The sequence below is a fragment of the Harpia harpyja genome, chromosome 4, assembly GCF_026419915.1.
Source record: "Harpia harpyja isolate bHarHar1 chromosome 4, bHarHar1 primary haplotype, whole genome shotgun sequence".
Classification (NCBI taxonomy): domain Eukaryota; kingdom Metazoa; phylum Chordata; class Aves; order Accipitriformes; family Accipitridae; genus Harpia; species Harpia harpyja.
In genome coordinates, this window is record NC_068943.1 from 76,360,892 (window position 1) to 76,380,921 (window position 20,030).

Sequence of the window (20,030 nt, forward strand, 5' to 3'; positions counted from 1 at the left end):
CAAAATTTTCTTTTCTTTTTTTTTTTTTTTTTAAATTCAATACAGAAATCATGTTTTTCTGGTTTTATTATGAGATATTTTAGCAGCAAATAGAGCACTCTAACCCCTTTGCTCTCTATAAATACTTTCTGGATTGCCACTAATGACAATCAATTTACTTGCGTACTTAAAAATAATTAAAGTTACAAAACAATAATTTTATTTAAATGAAACATTGGAAGGAAGAGCACAAAAAGTAACATAAAAATTTCAGTGTTATGAAGGTCATGTTATTTAGTACAGGTTCTGTGGCAAGTTTTTTTGAACACAAACACTCTTGCAAACTGAAGACACTGCTTTTGACACAACCATAATGGAATATCTAAATTCAGAAACAAGAAATGAATTATTCTGCCCCTGACCAAGGAACTCCTTGAGGCCTTTCAGAGGACAGTAGCAGCAGGTCACATATTTTGTTGCTTATGTAGGCCAACCCGAACATCTCATACTGGGAGAAAGCCTATTAAAGTGTTGCCTGGCATATGTATAAGCAGCATATTGACTGGAAGAAAATTCCTGTGCTTGTATCACCAAGCAGGCACACTGCAGTCTTGATTTTCTTCTCATTTGCAGCTGTGAAAAAAGCCAGGCTTTTGCAGTATTCTGATTTTCATCAAAAGCGATACAAATGATGCCTAGAATATTTCCTGAGATTTTTTTATTATTATTAGATGCAGCATCCAAAAGTTATTGCATTAAAATGGAAGAAACGCCAATGAGTTGAACGTATTTTTGCTTTTAGTATTCTGTACTCAGAGCACTCTGCATGCTTTTCACAAGCACTATTTAGTTTTCAAGTTTAGTTAATCATAACTCTCCTTAACTTTTCATCTTCTTACTGTGCCAAAGTTTATGACATTGTAAAACCAATAAAACAAACCAAAATATCTGAGCAGCTGAAGAAGATACTAAGCATACCAGACATATAGAGCACTTTGTCTTTAAAACACAAAAGAGGGGTTGTAATAGGATAATTCATAAAATCTGTAGCACAGAAATTAAATAAAGAGAAAACTACTACAGATTGCCGTAAGCCAGAATCACCTAATAGCATTAAAGAGAAAGGAATGACCATTAGAGTCTATGAGATACTCTAAGTACCCCTCAAGGGCCTGTACATGCTTCACTTGCTTTATGTGAAGCCTTGTGTCCTTTAGAGTACAATCTTGTTAATCAGTTCTCAAGGTCACAGCTGAATGAGAGCGCGCCAGGCTGTGCATCTGTAGAAGATACTTATTTCTGGAAAAAATTATAGTTCTATTTATGTGAAAATGATATGCAATTATGCAGTACATAAGTCCAAACCTGCAAACACTTATCCCTGTTGACATCATAAAAAAATCCTAAACCCACAAAATTCTTTGCAGAACCAAAGTCTAAAGTGTCAAATGCGAATTGCCCAAGGTTCCTGCACACCAATCACAGGGTCTCCATCCGACAGGACAAAATGCTGAAGGTGAGAGGAAGTGGACCCACCATGATAATGTGTCATTCCCATTGAAATCTGGGTAACTATAGGATAGGCAGGATGGGATGAAGAACAGTAGTAGATTTAGCTTTGCTCTCCTCTTCCTCCCTTATGTTGCCCAGTGCAGCTTCCTCTTCCATTAAAGGAGGAGGTGGGGGAAGAAAGAGAGACTGGCCAAGAGGGCATAGCAGGGAGCAAACTGCAGCTCTGAGCAGTCATTCCATTTCTCCACTGATCCCAGGACAGCACAGCTTATACAGCATCTTTGAGGAGACTTACATTTTGCTAAGTGAACCATAACAAATTATTAAGTATCAATATGTGGCCAGACAGTACTAAAATTAGATTTCTGAAAGTAAAGTTCCAATAAGACAATATAGGCATTATAAAAATTGTGGAATAACTATAACTCAATAAAAAAGTGGACAAAATACCCTAACCAAGAAAAAAACCCAAACCAAACAAAACCAAAAAACCAAAAAAAACCAACAACAAAAAAAATCCAAACAGCTTTCCTGGCTTTGTTTGAAGAAATCTGCCAGCCAAAGAAATATAAGGAAGCAAGCAGCTGAAATAAAAATGGATCACATAGTTAAGCTGCTAAAGAAAGAAGGGGAGAGAGTTACCCTAGTCTGACACTACTCGAGGATCAGTTGTCTCCCAAGAGCGATTCAAATGAGGAAATCTTACTGATGTAAAGGAGCTTTAAGTGGCTGTTAATACCATCCCGACCTGCAATTCCTAACAATAATGGAATATTCCACTGGAGGGCAATTTAGGGGAGAACGAGTCCAAAGGTTTCAGCAGACTCAAAAAAGAGATAAATGGTTCTGACTCAAGATGGTAACCGCCAGTGACCGAGGCATAAGAAGGTCATTGGTTCTTCCTGAGAAGCAGCTTAACCACCCTGCCATTCACATCTGTAGGACCTGGTAGGGACTAGTTTATCCAGGTTCACTCTCATGACCATTCTTCACTAGCCATAGAGACCACAAGTACCTAGAGTCAGAATGCTTACTCGAAACTTCCTCTACCCCAAAGGACCATTATACTTACCTTTGAAAGATGGTAAAAAAAAATTAAGCTTTTAAGAAAAATCAGTTTGATTTAATACCTACTGCAGTATTTTTATTTCTTTTTAAACATGATTACTTTAGCAGATACACATACAAAAATATGCCTCCACAGAACTATAACAACTATTTTGGCTGAAATTATAGACATATTTGAAGTACAAGACAGAAACAGAAAACTTGAAAAGTCAATGATGGAGCTCTTTAAAATGCTTTCTGTCTCTCCTTACTTTGGTATTTTACTTTAAACACAAGCTTAAACTACAAATGCACTGAACCAAACAAATTACTTTCTGAAGCTGTTTTATCTTTATGTAACCAGACTGAACCATACTGCAGCTTCACTTTCACCACACGCTTCCTGATCAGGACATGGTCTGATTCCTTTTGAGGCATATATACCAAAAGTGAATAAATATAACTTCTTTTGTCAGAAAATCCAATGCAAGTCAGCCAGTTTGGAGGCTCTGTAGGGAGCAAAGGTATAGTCTTGCTCACGAGTATAGTTCAAGATTGACATCAGCATTGTCAATCCGTTTGCAAGAACAGGTTGGCCAGATTCACAGAGGTAACATCTCTGAGCGCAGTCAGCTTTGCTGTACAGTGTATCTCAAGAGGCTGGTCCTGGGTTTCTTGGCAGCTGTTTGTATGATACCGGCTTTAGCGATCACAGAGAATGTACCTTATGGGAAGAGGTTTGACTGTTCTTTTGTTACTGCGAACAAAACAAGAAGAAGAAAGAGGAACTGAATTTGCAATTTGAAAAATGCAAATAGCATTTGCATGCCAAAAAAGCACTGTCTCTGGTTCCTACTTTTACCAGAAATATGGGCGGATTTGTCTCCTGTGCAAAGTGAAATAAGAATAGTGTAATTAGTGGGGAGGAAAAAATGTTTAAAAATGTAATGCACTTCAAGTAACTAAAGATCGCTTATAGAGAAGAAAGACAAAGGAAGAAACAAGTACATATATACATATGTATTTATATGGATATATACGCATAAATGTTTATATATGTATAAATATGTATTATATATAAATACATATGAAGAAATTAATCAAAGCTCTATTTTGCTTAATAAACTTGTAGGAGTACATATGCTTAAAGTGACACAGAACTGAAACTGACTCAGAGGAGGCGTTTCTTTAATGGTTATATTTGTAGAAAAACTCTGGGGAGGCTCTGAAATCTTTGCACAAAGAAGCTAACTCAAGTATTCAGCAGAGTAGCCATCATTTTTCTGTTATCTTGCTATCTAGCTCTGCACGCTTTCTCTACTATTTTAATCAGTATTCACTAATACTGAAATCTTCTATCAGCATTTCCAACCACAGTCACAGTTGATCTCTGGAGATCAACTGTAAGACAGGTCTTCTCCACAAGAGAAAGTTACAGCAGTGTAATTGGAGAAATAATATTAAAAAAAAAATTGAACACCTTTTGTTGAACAACTCTACTAGTTTTCATCCTGCTTACTGCATTTCAGTGTACGCCCATAAAGAATTACTTTAAAATAAACTAAAATAAACATCTCAAGTGAAAATAAAAGACTTAGCATAGCAGTTTGTACCAATATAAAAACGTGTTTTAATTGGTGCCATTTGTCTTGTAGTATTCCTACGTTAACTTGCCAGAGCAATATCACTACCATTTACGAACTTGTACTGGGAAAATGATCATTCCCTTAATGGTCCCCATTTTCATCAGCCTTCAGATGTCTGCAGGCAGCTCCCTTAACATGTCACAGACACTGACTGAACTTAAGAAAACTCCTATGATTTATTTCTTGTCATTTTCAAACCACATTGCAAATCAGCATCTTTTTGCACCAAGTTCATAACAGTTACTTCTAAACAATTTTAACTTGACTCTGCCTATGTTTCAAGTTCTACCAGGGGACTGAATTTATTTTCGTTATCCTTGCCTGACTTGCCATGGATTAAGGAAAATCTAGTTCTGTTGATGTCTTAGTTGATAATGAACTTAGCCCGTCACATCACAATTTACACTAAAATGTTTACTGTCATTTATCATTATACAACAATGATACCGTTATTACAATCATTTAGTATTTCAACATTGCTAAGTTTTACACTAAACATGTATTTAAGTTTATTAAATGAAGTTTTATGCAAACATATTTATTTGGAACAAAAAGGAATTTCTCTGCAGAAGATCCAAGAACAAACCCTACTGGTTTCTCTTATAGAAGAAAATAAAGACTAGACTCTTTGTGAGACTGGCTTCAGAAATTGTCTCGTCTTCAGAGTCAACCTTTAACAACATCCAAAAAACAAGGGAGAGGAAGACGAAGAAAGAGGTATGAATGATCACGAGCTGCTAACAACAACAAAATAATTTCCAGCTAATAAATTCCATTAAAGTTCCATCAATTGCTTTTGAATGATTACAAGACTGTAATGCACTGAGAGCTTTGCATGCTCAGTTGTTTACAACTGTCAATAGAAAATGTGTGAACTATTTTCCTCACACTGATGTCAACTCAGTACAGTGCTATGCCTGTTTATTCTACACCACGGTTTATAGAGAAATAAAACAATAAGTGTGCCCATTTATTATACATATATAAATGAACATATTTCTTGAATATATTTCTCAATCCCTCCTTGTTTTCCCAGACAAAATTTTGTACCCATATGCCCCTGAAATTGATACACATCAAAAATATTTTTCTAGAGTTTGGGATTAGTAACTTGCCTGAGACATCTATTGAAAGCAATATGTACAAACTCGCCATTAAATTTCATACATGTTATTTTCCTAAAATGTTTATATGAATTAGGTGTTTATGATATCTGATAACAGTCCCTACTGAGCTATTACACCGAGGAATTGAATGGCTATTAAAGACATTACCTAGGACAAGAGTTACTGTTCCATATTAGATCATTAAGTGACTCTATGAAGCATCAAGCAACATTTAATAAAGTTGCCTACTTATTATGACAGGTTCTCTGTCTTATGAGTAGCCCTTCATGTGTCTGATTTCAGAAATTACCTCCTGGTACTTTTGCCTGATAGAGGTGTTTTCAATTTTAGCCAAGTTTCTACAAATGAAAATTTTTCTGCCATGTACATATTTAGGTTTTAGCTGCCGGGCTGCTTCATTCTTTCTCTAATATTTTCACTTTTGTTTCTCTATGCTGTAAACGCCAACTGTATCTTCCACAAACACTTTTTTTCCTTTCCAAGTTTTGCTAAATTACAATAATAAGAGTTTGACAATACTGCTATAGCAGATGTCAATGATCTTGCTATGATTTTATGACTCAAAAATAACCTAGAAAAAAAATGAACCATAGTGGAAAGCAAATGTTCATGTTACTTTTTTCTCTATAGAGCTTTATGAAGCCAAATATTCTATATTTATTTTTCTGTATATCTAAAGCTAGTTACATACATTCTTGTAGATTTTATCCAAGACATAGCAGCCTAAAAGGATTATTCAATTATCAATGCAAATGCTAACAAATTACTAACTCCATGACTTTGTCAGAAATAGATTTAATAGGTCTGTTTCTTCCACATTAAACAATTGTCTTACAAAGCCATCTTTCAAAAACTAGGCTTTAATGGACTCAGTGTTCATCTTTTTTTCAGTGCCCTTTATAGGAGTGTTTAGAAATTTACTTATTTTTATTTGTCTTCTGCTTCAATAACAGCCTACACTCTCTACATCCTTTTCAGTTCACTGAGTCGTCTGTATCTTCTCCATTTCTGTTGTCCTAGTGGAATGCACTTCTTTCCTAAACAGCAATTAATGACAACAGACTAAAAATTAACTTCTCAAAACTAAACTCAATTACATAGATACTCGTTAGTAGCAACTAAAATAATTTCTGTTCTACATATATTCTTTATCTCTAGGACACTGAAAATAAGGAATAAAACAAAAAGGAGAGTTGGATAAAACTGAAATTGGGAAAATTAAATTGAGGAGATGTACTGTATCTCATACGAAGTTAGAAATGCACATTACATAAATCAATTCACAATAGAAGGAAAATTCAGTTGTGACTTTCAAATACTCCTAGCAGTGGGTGTTTCAAAACACTTAAACATATCAAGTGTCATATATACCTATACGCACAAACATATGTATGAGTTTTAAAAAAAATAGCAGTGAGTCAAGACACTCCCTTCCGTGACTCCTTCCTACCTTTGATAAGTTCTGTCAGTTAAGCAGAAAATGAATGCAATTTTCTGCCTTTACTACTTCTGCTGATGTTCAGTTAATGAGGACAGTATAGTTCTGCCCCCAAGTAGCTGGAGGGTGGCTGTGAAGGGGTCATGGCTGGGAAAGTTGGAAAGGTGTAACAATAAGTACACTCCTTGTTTGATACCATGGACCGTCTCTCAGGGATGTGCTAGATTTCAAATCTGCTTCAGTACAGTAGAAACAATATATAACTGTAAGTAAAACAGGAAGCAGAGCAACATTCTTCACAAAATCAGCTTCTTAGAGAAATTAATATATATAAAAGTTTAAAGGATGTGTTTGTTTTTTTCATACATGCTGTTGATCCATATGTGTACATATACATTTGTGTATGTATACACAACTAAAATACAATGCTTTATCTGAACTATATTTGGAAACGAGTTTCACACAATAAAGACATGTTATTTCTCTATACTTAACTTTGTTTTCAAAGAACTTTTATGTCTCCCATCTTCCATCAATGATTCATTAATGACACACTGAATGTTAGTTACTAAATGTCAATTCATTAAAAACATTAAAGCGGTGACATTTTTTTTAAAAGGTCAGACTTCTCATTGTTGCACTTGGTTTTGTAAAATTTTCTTCAGCTGTCACCTATTCACATTCAGTTCCTTATTGTTGCTTATTTTTAAAATATTATAAAAGAAAGTTGGAGACAGTAAAAGACGATGGTCCAAAAGCTCTCAGCTTACTGAACAGCAAGATTAGCTGACCAGCCAGCTGCTCCAGCAGACAGCAACAGCTGAAGTCCCTCCACAAAACCTTCCAATAATACTTCAGTTGAGATCTGAAAGGAACATCTCTCTGCAATTTGTTTACCGTGTTCCCTCAGACCTCAGGTCTCTGCTGAGATTATTAGGCTTGCTAATTAGTATCGCCTGTGATGGTGAGTCTTTGAAATATGGATGTCTTTCCAAAGACAACTGGATTGTGACCTCCAATAACATTTCTTATAGGTCACTATACTGCTATCAGCTGGTGATAATATTCAGCTATTACTAACCTTGCCTGGAGCAAAGCCAACCAGAGATGAGAATTCTTTGCCTTCCGTGTTAAGGAATTCATTTTACAAAGAAAAGAAAGTCACAAACACCTGAACCTGCAAACGTCTATGACAGAAAAGGCATACTGTGGGCTTGCAAGTTTCAAAAACCTCTCTTTGAACAACATTGCACAAGCATCTGCTACTCTGCTTTTCTTAGACATTCCAAATGAATTCTTTTATATTTAAATTTACAGCACTTGCACAAAAAATATATTCATTAGCTAACATTTTTCACTGATTGCTCATATGAAAGTAGTCAGACTCTTAGGCTTCCTCAAAATATTTTGGAAGTGAGGTCCACCAAATTTTGCACGTGGTGTACTTGGATACCTGACACATTTCAGTTTTGAAACTATTAATTCTTCCAAATACATTTAAATATTAAGTCTTTGTGTCTTGCAACATGCATTAAAATACAGAAGTGAAGAAATCTGCAAAAACAGCTCACTGCATTAATTGTGCCTTAAATAAGAATGGGAGAGAAGGTACAAGATCTAATGTAAAGCCTACTGATAATATTCTGCAATCTGCAGGCTTCAAGTGAAATTTCAAATCAAAAATGAAATTGATATGTATTGCATCCCATAGGAAGCTGGAGATGCACATTACTGAAATAAATTCAAATTAGAAATAAAATTCACTTGTGACTACCTTGAAAATACTTAGCAGTGGGTGTTTCAGAAACATGTAAACATACCACAAGTCATATATATTTGTATTCACAAATATATGGATAAGTGTAAAAAAAATCAGCAGGCAGTCAAGACATACCCTTCCATTTATCCTTCCTGTCAAATGTACACATATACCAAGCAAACAAAGGATTAAGGTAGAAAAACTTCTGCACCATAAAGAAGGGAAAGTAGGCAGGTTTTGTTCTCCCAGATGGAGAGGAAAGAAGTTCACGCTTTATGTTTAGCAAAGGAAATGAGTGAGGTTGCATAAAATCCTCCTCACTTGTCCCCTGCCAGCAAAGGACACGTACAATATGACAATACAATAGCTTCACCAATCTATTAATTTCTTCACAAATCTGTAGATGCTGGAAGCTGTCTCACTGAGATGCAGTTGCAGTGCAGATCTTAATAGATCTTAATAGAGGCAAACCAGTAAGAAGTGCAATGCTGTCCCGTCATCGCCATAGGGGGCTGCTCTATACTAGTGGTTACAATTCAATGGAAAGGTTAAGGCAACTGAATTTCATGCACAAGGCACATCTTCCAGAAGCCCACGGTACAAGTGTTTGAGTCTAAAACCCACAGCGTGCACCACTAAAGAAATGAAGGTCACTTACTGGCATTATTAGATTTTGTTCCCGTTTCAAAATACCAACAAAAGTGCCAACAAAATGTTTTCTTTGCACAGTTTTGTTTGCATCAGAACTCAAATATTACAGCTGTAAGAATCAGTATTCTATAGGCTACCTTATCGGGGAAAAGAAAAAAAAAGCTCTAAACTAATTTGTAACAGTCTTTAGTTTGATATTTGATTAATTTCTTACTTTAAATAAGTGATTCTTAAGAAATCCCATTAATTCTAGGAGCATTAGGAGAGAAAGCAGTAGACATTGTCCCTGATGGTCATAGTACTTAGACAAAGTAGATTTAATTCTTAATGTAATCTTTTCCCATCCTCTTTGAACTACTCAAGGTATGTAAAGACAACAGAATGTAACAGGCAGAGATTTGGAGCAGAGATCGCATTATCAACACAGGTCACAGAGAGGGAAAACATACTTTATATTTAGATGAGCTAAATGTAGATTTATTAACTTGTTTGGGTTATAATAGCCCAAGGGATAATTTTAGGATCCTATACCCTAGAAGCGAAGAGAAATAGCAATTACAAATCTAGAATAAGGTGCTGTTTACTCTTCTGAAAAACATCACATGGGTAATGTCTTTTAATGGACACAGTCCGCATTTTGATCTCGGAAGGGAACAGAAGGTCTCTGGTAAAACTCTCTTCAAATAACAGCAAAATTGACCTGAATCAAATTTGTAGGACAGCTTCTTCACTTTGAAAATATTTACAGTTCAGATATGGACCCTTATCAGAAGCTGAATGCTAAATTGTCCCTTCAGCTGCAACATTTACTTCAACACATGAAACTGAAGATTCTGGAATTATTTGTATTTTAAAGGTTTTTGAATACCATGGCAGACCTGCTACCTCGTATACTTTTTGCCATAATCACTGCTATATTCCTCCTCTGATATTCTTTTTTTCTTTAAATCCAGACTGCATCAATACCAGGTATTTAGAGAAAGAAAGAAAGGTAAGGCAAATTATTTCAGATGTTTCTAAGCAATCTTTTAAACTGTAATAGAATAAATATTTTACTTCAAAGCAATGTACAATGTTAATGTGCAATATAGGACAGCATGTAATGGTCAGTAAGGAACTTGGCACACCGTCTATATCAACAACAATGTCATAAAGATCAAACCCCAAAATATTACATTACAAAAATCCTAATCCCCATAATAACCTGGGGGAGTTGGTCTTCCTTTGGCAGGTAAAATCCACAACTGAAAATCATTCACATATATATTATTGAGAAGCAAATTAATATATCCCTTACCAATTTGGAAATACTACCCCATAAAAATGAAGCTCGTGAGTCTCAGTCTTGACTCTACAGTAACGGAAATGAGTGAGTAGGAGTGACAGGGAGATGACACAAACTGCTGCTGGAGGGAAAAATTTTGTAAGTTATACTTTTTCTTCAGAAAAAAAATAGACTGGAAAAAAAAAAAAAAAGATGGCTGATTAAGAGCTAGAGAGAGGCTTAGGAGGCTCAAAGTAGTCCCACCAGAACCAGATTAACACACAGTTATCCCTAATGACATGCAGTCATTCATTCTTTATTGACTGAAGGAGAAGAGAGCTGTCTACTGAATTTCTAACAGGACTTCCTATATACATTCACTTTGAGTTTTTCTCTCCAAGTACTGACCTTCTCCAATACTCTCCTGCCCATGGAGTCTAATGTGATCACAGTCTGAATTGATCTGGCTGAAAAGAATTATGACAAAGACCTTACATCGCTGTTATCCTTGAAGAACATCCAGCATGTGCACTTCTAACTCTCACCACTAGCAAACTGAAGCTCTCACTTAAAACTCTAGTCCGAATAGCAGAAAAACATATTACAAGATTCCATTGTCTAAACAAAATAAAACTTTTTTTGTCCAAGATTATGAAGTAGGTATTTATTTGATAAAAAATTCTGATAACACAACAGCAGATACTTCTCATTCTGGAGAAATCTTTCTACCTATTAAGTGACAGCAAGCCCTATGTATCTTTTACACTTATTTGTATTTGTTGGAAGCTAACAATATCGGTGCCTTTAGGAATTGTACCCTGCCTAGTTTGTGAAAGATGACGTGAGACATTTCTGTTCTGCGCATTTTATTTTTACACTGCTTAACGCTGCTGTTATTCCTGAGCCTGATTTATGGGTACCCTGGGGTACTCCTAACCCCTTTTGATGTTATTTCTACTAGAAACAGTTGACAAAAGCAGATCTCCCCTTGAGGATTGCACAGTTTTAGTATTTGTTTCAACTTTCAACCATTTGCTCAACCTATTAAGAGCCTCTTCAAAGACATAAAATAGCAAACCATCACCTTGAATGCTACAGAAAAATATAAATGCATAAAGGCTGCCAATTCACACTAACTCTGCTGTAGATAAGCAGAATACATTGGAAGGCATTACACTACATGGAATACTGCCTATGGATTTAGCATAACCCTACAAGGGTATTTGGCTCTGAAGTATTTCACTCTGTTGGTCAGAGCTGCATGAAAATATTCATATCAAATATAAACCCAAGGCAAACAGAAAGTGTGCCTAATGTAAACCTGAGAATAAAAATTGGCAATAGGCTTAAGCATTACTTCCGCTTTGTATTTTTTCTATATACTATAGAGTACACTACTGCTTTAAATAAGATTTTTATGACCTCTGTAAACCTTGCTAAAACCATACATATGCCATGCCAAGAATCTTGGAACTTAACTGCTCCACCTGTGGTGGACTAACTGTCCATGATAAATGGATGGAAACAACTAGAGAAATGGTATATCTTGCCGTGAACAATAATATTTAAAAAATGTGTAAATAGTACCTGGTTGTCACCTTTTCCTGTTTAAATTTTTTCAGCAAAAAGGAAGAAAAATGTATTTTGATGAACAGACACAGATTTTTTATTTTACTGTAGTGAACCTAATAAAAAGTAATACTTTATGTACCAAATACAGTTATTCCTCTTTTCCACCTGAATGCTACAGAATGATGAAAGTAGGTTTCACAAAATACTACAAACTGCAGTGCCCTGGATGCTACTTTTCAACTGCATAGGAGTATTAGAAAGTAATCACCAGCACAAATACATATAGTCACTGAATGTTTAACTAAAGCAAAAAGGTTATGGGTATTTGTGTAATTTCTTCGAGTTATATATAAATATTCCAAGAATGCTAGGTTGGAGAAAATAATTAGAAGCTCAAAAAACTGAGCAGAGATTTCATAAGTAGCCCAAGAATTTACAATGACCTTTGTGCAACACTGATAAATGATTTCAGTGTTCGATCTCTAGCTCTTTGCAAAATGCACTTATCTTTGACCATCCTTGCAATTGCAAAAAAGAAAATCAGAAATAGAAACTAAAATAATTTCTTTCACAGCTTTAATTGGAAAATTATTTTGTTCACCCAAAGATACATGTGAAATTATATTTTAGCAACTCACAAGACCGGCCATCCAAAAAATAAAATAGAATAAAGTCATCTTGGTACCTACCTCAGTTCTTTGTATCACCTACAAATGTTTAACATTACACAAAACTGCATAATATATTTCTATGGCTTTAAAAATCAAACTTCAGAAAGATAATCAGCATTTAATGTATGGATACATTCTCAAAACTTTAGAGTTATCACAGAAATGTGTATCAATATTTTTACATGATGAGACAGAACAATTTTCTTCCATTTTAGTTCCTCTAACATTGCCTAGAGAACGGGTTTTTAGACAAGTTTTTTTTTCTTATTTGTTTTCTTCTTTTTTCTTGTTTCTTTTTTTTTTTTTTTTAAAGAGAGAGGAATGCTTAACGAAAACACAGTAAGTTGACAGGAATAGACAACTTTTACTGCAGTCTAGAAATACTTGATTTCTTGAGAACCCAGTGAACACAGGTCCTGGAGATAGATACCATTTATCCCATGAAGCTCAGTTGTTAGTTTAGCAATTTTACCCCTTCATTGTACTTCATGGTGTTTGGTGATGTCTTCTGATGTTTCCCAAGCCCTACACAGGGAATACTAGGACATGAATAACCCTTTTCCATGCCATCTTACCACTAGGATAAAAAGTATACTTTCATTGCAGATCTAGTTTCAGCAACGAGTCTTTGTGTTTCAGCTTCAAGATTATCCCAAGCTGGCTGTGACAAACAGCCAGGCTACCTATCACAGTACTGTGTAGGATATCTGTCAGTTGTTGCAATTTGGCTTGGGATCAGGGACCAGCCATCGGCCCTCTTTCATTTAGCAGAACAGACATATAGTAGGGCTCTTTACTGCAGTAAGCCAAATCATTCCTCTTGCCCAGTGAATTGTTGGAAGCAACAGGAGAACTAGCCACTTTTAAGTAGGTTAGTCTGTACCCTTCCTGCAAAATGCTGAGGTACTGATTTGAGAGAGACTGATATTTGGCCTTTAACCTGTACGTAGGAGCCAGTTCTGTAAATACACCACAGAGCACACTGCCAAAACTAGCTCTTTCCAGAAGACACACCATATGAATCAGTACAGAGTTCAAGCATCCATTGCAACTTCTCTCTTTTGACCAGCAACTATCACTTTGCAATTCTCTCTGGTATACATTTTCACATAAGGAATGGTGTGCTACCTGCACTGAGGCAGAGTCAAGGTACAATAGCTTCATGTTAGTTAACCATGAAAGAGAGGAGGAAATGAAATAATATTGCCTGCTTCCCACTGATTTCATCTGGTGCAGTTCCCCAGGCCAGTAACAAAGGACCTGCTCATGGGTGGGAGGAGATTAGGATGTGTGCAGGAGAAAAGAGGTCACCCACAAAATCTTACTAAGGATACAGTGAGGCAGAAGAGAATATCCTCTTCATCATTTCACTGCATCACTTGAGAAATGAGACAGGAAATCTACATCTATAGCTCTAGAAGTATGAGAAGTCAAATTCTGGCTACGTAAACTTATTAGTGCATTTACAACCTTTAAAACTGCAAGAAGGCTGCTGGAGTACTCTCATGCTCACTCTTGGGATAAATGATTTCACTGCCTCCTGCCAAAAAATTAATTCCATGGCCTACAAGACATACTGGGTCAGAAGAGTATTCCCCTGACTTTTTGGAGATTGAAGGGGATACAACTGCTCTGTCGGCTGTTTTTGTAGTATCTGCCATCTAATCCTCATCTCATGCCACAGGCTTTAGAGATCTGTGACCAAATAAAATCTGTCAGCCATTCAGAAAACTAAACTGAACTTTCATTATCTAAAAAGCATCTCTATGCTCCATAACAGAAGACAAACCTATTTATGAACAACTGAATCTGCTATGCAAAATGAAGAGAAGACTGAAAGACTTACTATGTGTATGAGTAACTTCAAAGAACCTGTTGTCCCCATCATGGATAGATAACTAAGAATTGCTAGTGCCTTGTCAGATGCTCAGGCACCCAAATCCTACTCTGTTTCTTAGGGTACTTGGTCAAACTCCTACAAACTTTTAGGAATAAAATACTTTAAGATCAATTAACAGCATCTCAGAAGGGGTCCTGTAAGCTGGAAAGAATCTGAACAGCATGAGGCCAAAAGGAAGATATGTCTTCCTTCCCTATTTAGTGCATAAATCCAATAAGCTTATTCATAAATAAATTTTCCCAGATTGTGTGTTGAGATAAAAGTCTACTGAAACTTAGGTCTCCCATAGTTATTTGATGCCTTAATTTAAATTAATGAGAATTGATATGCTTTTGTGACATGTCAATAAATAATCCCACTAAACTTTACTAGTGCAGTTTAGGAAGCCAATAGTTCCAGGAACAGTTCAGCTAAGCAAATCCAGAAAATTAGGTCTTACCTCTTTCTTTCCTTTGGGACTTTGCCACAAAACAGAGGAAAAAATTACAACTTCATTAATATGGGTGAATAGCTCTGTACTGAATATATCAATTCAGGAAAATGTCAACATATCCATTTCAAATTTGATAGAAATAATTATAACGAGTTCTCAAGCCTAAGTAAGCATATTTATGGCTGATATTCCTCCCTCTTGTTCTTGGGAAAAGGAGAAAGCTGGGCTCAGAATGGAAGCTTCATATTATCCTTAATTACAGAGAGGTTAATACTGCTGCATACCTAACCACTGGGGACAAGCTAAGTAATTCAGCATGTACTGTCTGCAAGGCAGCATCTGAAAGAGACACATGGCAATGCTGTAAATGCTGTGTACATGGGAAGTGATGGACACCATACTCTTCAATACACAATTATCTTTTAATCTCTAACTAAGACTAATTTTCTTGAGCCAAGTACTGTCAGCAACCAATCAGCTGCTATCAATGCAGTAGCATGCAAGCACAACATAATATAATTATACTAGCTCTGGGATAGAATCAGAACAACCTACTATTTTCAATAGGAAGCTTAATTCCAGGAATCCAGCTTTTCTTCCCCCAAAAGATATCTCCTAAAAGTTTCATTCACACTTCATGCTATCCTATACAATTTTTCTAAATTCATTCTTCTATTGCCAAATGCAGACCAATCAACAGCAATACTTAAAGTGTATAACATCGTGTTATTAGTTTTGAGGTTCCACCTCAAAACATCTCTTAACCACTAGATAAATGTGTTTCAGGTAATTCTTCACAACAATGGTAGCTGCCTTTCTCGGGCAATTGGTTTTTAATCCATGCATTTGCAAGTAACGGTATTCTTGAATGTATGTGCCCAAATACCATACGGTAAGATGGATTACAGTATTTAAAACTGCAATAAACAAGAACATGAGAACAGATGCATCATAACAAATTCTACTTTGATTTATAAAACAAATGCCGAAAAGTTCCTTTCTGCAGGAACAGTTTGTCCCCCTCAAAATCAGGCTGTCTTCCACTGGCTTTTAAATGCAGATTAGCAGCAAAGACCTACACATGCCACTATCTTGAGCACTTGACGTTGTAGTTAGAACTTAAGCAGTCAGATTTGCACCTGTAACTCAACTAAGGTACAAAAACATAAATTGTAATCATATCAGCAAAACAAAGAACACACCTAAAAATGTGGCCCATTTTCCACCGTGATACCGGGGGGAAAATGTGTTTAAAAAGGAACACCAGCAGAGGAAAAAAAGCTCTTTGAAAGTGATAAGTACTCTGAAGCACTGAGACCGTGCATCTCTGACGCTTTTTGTTGTACTTACCTAATATCTGTGCATGTGATACATGTGATACAGCGACTGTTTGTTGTAACGAGGTTCAAAGCCACAGATGTTTCACTGTCAGTCGTTGGGTGTGCTCCACATTTAAAGTAAAACTCCTGAAATATTGAAGGAGAGATAAAGAGAAGATTACATACCTGCCGCTCATGTCCTCCCTTTATCTTAGCCTACCTGACATTTGAGACAACAGACAAATCACCACTGCCAACAGAAAAGGAGGACAATCATTAAGAAGGGTTTCCAAGGAATCCCTTGCAAAAATATCAGTCTAGTTGCGTATTTTGTTCAGTCATTTCCCTACCAAAGACGACATCTACCTGTGTACTAATTTGATATCTCTGTGACACATTCTGTGATTTTCTGGATTTACAGAAAAAAATTACTTCATCCAAGTATAGTCACCAAAGGCAGAATACTAAGCATTGTCACTATGCATTAATATTTCCACTTTTTTTTTTTTTGTTACAGATGTTACCATTTTCTGAACCCCAGAACACAGAATTTTAGCTCTGAATTAGTAAAGTCTGACCTTGCTTTGGTGATGCTGAGAATCTATATGATACAATTTTACCATCATATTAGAGGGAAGCTCTCAAGTCTCTTGGGACACGTATTACATTTGCAATTGTATATTATATTGTGTTTGAATTAAGTTGCTTTAGTCCATACTGCTCTATATAGCCTCTTAGACTGCTTTCATTAGCATAATAGTTTTTGCACAACTGTGTGCTTTGTTCTCTTCTCCATTGCACCCCAGGGAAAACCATACCAATCATGCTGTGCTTTGATAAGAATTTGTTATAAGAGATTGTTTTAAATGTCCAAATCACTCTATGCCTATGTAAATAAAAGCAGTCTGAAGACATGCGCTTTGCAATAGGAGCCACAGATTACAGTATGCAGTTTCTTTGTTCCTATGAGACCTTTTTTCCAGTATCAAATTGTGGAGGTTTGCAATGAAAACACTAAGACTAGTATAAATGAAGTGTGAATTGGAAGGTAAGGGTATAAAAGCATCAGAAGAAATGACAAGAAGAAGGCATAAAAGAATGACAGGTGTTGATGGCATCAAGATATTAAGATGACAGATGATTCTCAAGACACCCAGACTGAGGGAAAAAAAAATCCTAAAAAAAAATAAAAAAGGAAGAAAAAAGAATAAACTGCAGCAAGAGAAAAAGACTCAGAGACAGTGAATAAATCAGCAGCATTTCCTAGTGACTCACAGAGGTGGGACAGGATAAAGGAAAAAAAAAAATTACAGTTACTGTCAACTTCTTTACGGTGCAAGAGTCACATGCAAAACCCAGCAGTAAGAACAACCCAAAAGCCGTGAGAAAGACTTGCTAGGTGGCATTTCCTAGTATCACCCCAAGTTCCTAGCTAGACTATCTGGACACATATTTTAGTGCTTGTTAGTATACGAATGCAAGACAATGAGTGTGGCTGAATGAAAACAATTTTGTTTAATATAAAATCACCTTCCCCTCTATACAGCCTTGCACTTTGATTTACTACAATACTGTAGTAAAATCAGACCAGAAAAAGCTCTTTCTCACTGCCTTGAACCTTGCAGCACGGAGTTCTTCATCTGCGAAACAGCTGTCCATTACTGTTTTTTTCTCAGTGGTGATCATTTAGATATAGCGTGTATTTCTACATGAGACAAATACAGTACTATGAAGTAATACCTTTAAGGTGGAATCTGGTAACTGGGATACAACAAGTATTAATACAACCTTCCTCCTAGGTCAGTCGATCCTGCTTCTCAGAGAAGCACTGATATATGCAATAGATTCAACACAAATAACATATTCGAACTCCACTATAAGTTAAGGACTCATTGTCTGAAGCGTGTGTTAGTAGCAGTTTAAGAGAACTAAAGGCTAAGAGTATATTTTAAAGGCAAGCCTATTTTTTAAATCAAGCAATTGTTCACAAAACTTTTGAAGTAGTCACCTGTACATATTTACATAGAGCTAACATTTTTAATAACTAAATCATCTTTCTGTCCTGTTTCATAACATCAGGAAGTAGTCCCAAGCAAGAAAATATGCTTAAAGTCATCCTTAGACAAGACTTTAGACTTCCCATGTTTTTCTCTCTTGTTCAAGACACAGTTACACACACAGCTTTTAAATATCAGCTCAACTTGAAGCATTTCAGCAGTTGACAATGAGTCAATGGAACTACACATTCATCTAGAGTACATGAAAACCTTATACAATCTTTAACTTTAATTTATTTTCAACCTTTAAAAATGTATCCATTAATCTTTGTATTATTTGCTAATGGGTTTTGGAGCTTGGGTTTTCTTTGCCCTTTAATTTGATTTTACTTTTGTTTGAATTAAATGGTAAGAAGGATTTATTTCAATGCAGGAGAAGTCTTGAAAATATCTCCTTGCTTCAGTAGACCTTCTGCACACAACAAAGAGAATATTGATGACTCACTATTCCAGAAAAGATAAACTATGGGCAAGGAAACATACAAAAGAAAAATAATTTTTTATAAAGTTACTTACCCATTACAATAAAATTTTCTTTGGGTCACAAGCAAAAAGAAAGAGAGTAATAAAGGAAATAAGCTCTAAAACACTTGAAATAGCTTTAGACATTTTTTTTTCTAAAGACCATTTGTTTGATGATTCTAATTGCTTTTAATTATATCTCACAATGGCTATAAGTTTCTTGTCATGAAAGCTGTTTAATGAGGACTGAAGGGAAATAAAACAATACATTTCTTATTCCATACTCTAAGTTGTATGGAATATTGCCTACAACTCGGGGCAGGGGGGAAGGAAAGGAAGGGAAGGAAGGGAAGGAAGGGAAGGAAGGGAAGGAAGGGAAGGAAGGGAAGGAAGGGAAGGAAGGGAAGGAAGGGAAGGAAGGGAAGGAAGGGAAGGAAGGGAAGGAAGGGAAGGAAGGGAAGTCAAGAGTCTTATGCTACATTCCCAAAATACTTTCTCTGTAGCATTAGGAAAATTACTTCTCTATACTTCTGTTTATCAGCCCAAAAACTGTTTGAAGAAAACTCCTCTACTAATTACATTTATGATGTGCTTTGGTGTTGCTGAATGGAGAACATTATGGAATGTGAAACCACTATTTGAAATAACAAAAGAAAATATTACCACTCTCCAAAACTATTCATTGAAAGACTCCCTGCTTGAGTAAACTGCAATTAAAGAAATAGCAAATCTTAATACTAAATGCAAACAGAACAGAGGGCTCATTAAAATTATAGACAAAAAAAAAAAATCCGTCAAGATTATGTCAAGTATTTGTTCAGAAGAAATTTTCAAGATTAAAGAATAAAAAACTCATTTACAACAAATGTGTTGAGAATAGCAGTACAGTAAAACAAACCCACTTATAAAATGTTCACCCTTGCAAAAACAAAAGGTATCAACCCACACAATGCACAATTCTATAAAATCAACACAACAGTCTACGTCTGTAGGCCTGAGACATCAGTGCTCTGATGGGAGTTCAGAAATACAGGCACAGATTGCAATCTGAAAAACTCAGTATACTGAGCGCCTGATAGTTCTGGCAGTGTGGACTGCATTTCCACTTTTTTTTTTTTTTTTTTTAATCATAATAATGCACTTTCCAATTGTTGGAAGGATTTTAAAAGTCGTGAACTCAATTAAGTTTCCAG

At 35.8% G+C, this 20,030-nt stretch overlaps 1 protein-coding gene across 1 annotated transcript in view; it reads right to left on the reverse strand.

Annotated features, from left to right (window-relative positions):
- PRKN (parkin RBR E3 ubiquitin protein ligase) overlaps positions 1 to 20,030 on the reverse strand; it is an 803,180-nt gene that overhangs the window by 371,211 nt on the left and 411,939 nt on the right. The window contains exon 6 of the mRNA XM_052784857.1: positions 16,350 to 16,465. Coding sequence (XP_052640817.1) covers positions 16,350 to 16,465 — 116 coding nt within the window. The remainder of the gene's footprint in view (positions 1 to 16,349; positions 16,466 to 20,030) is intronic.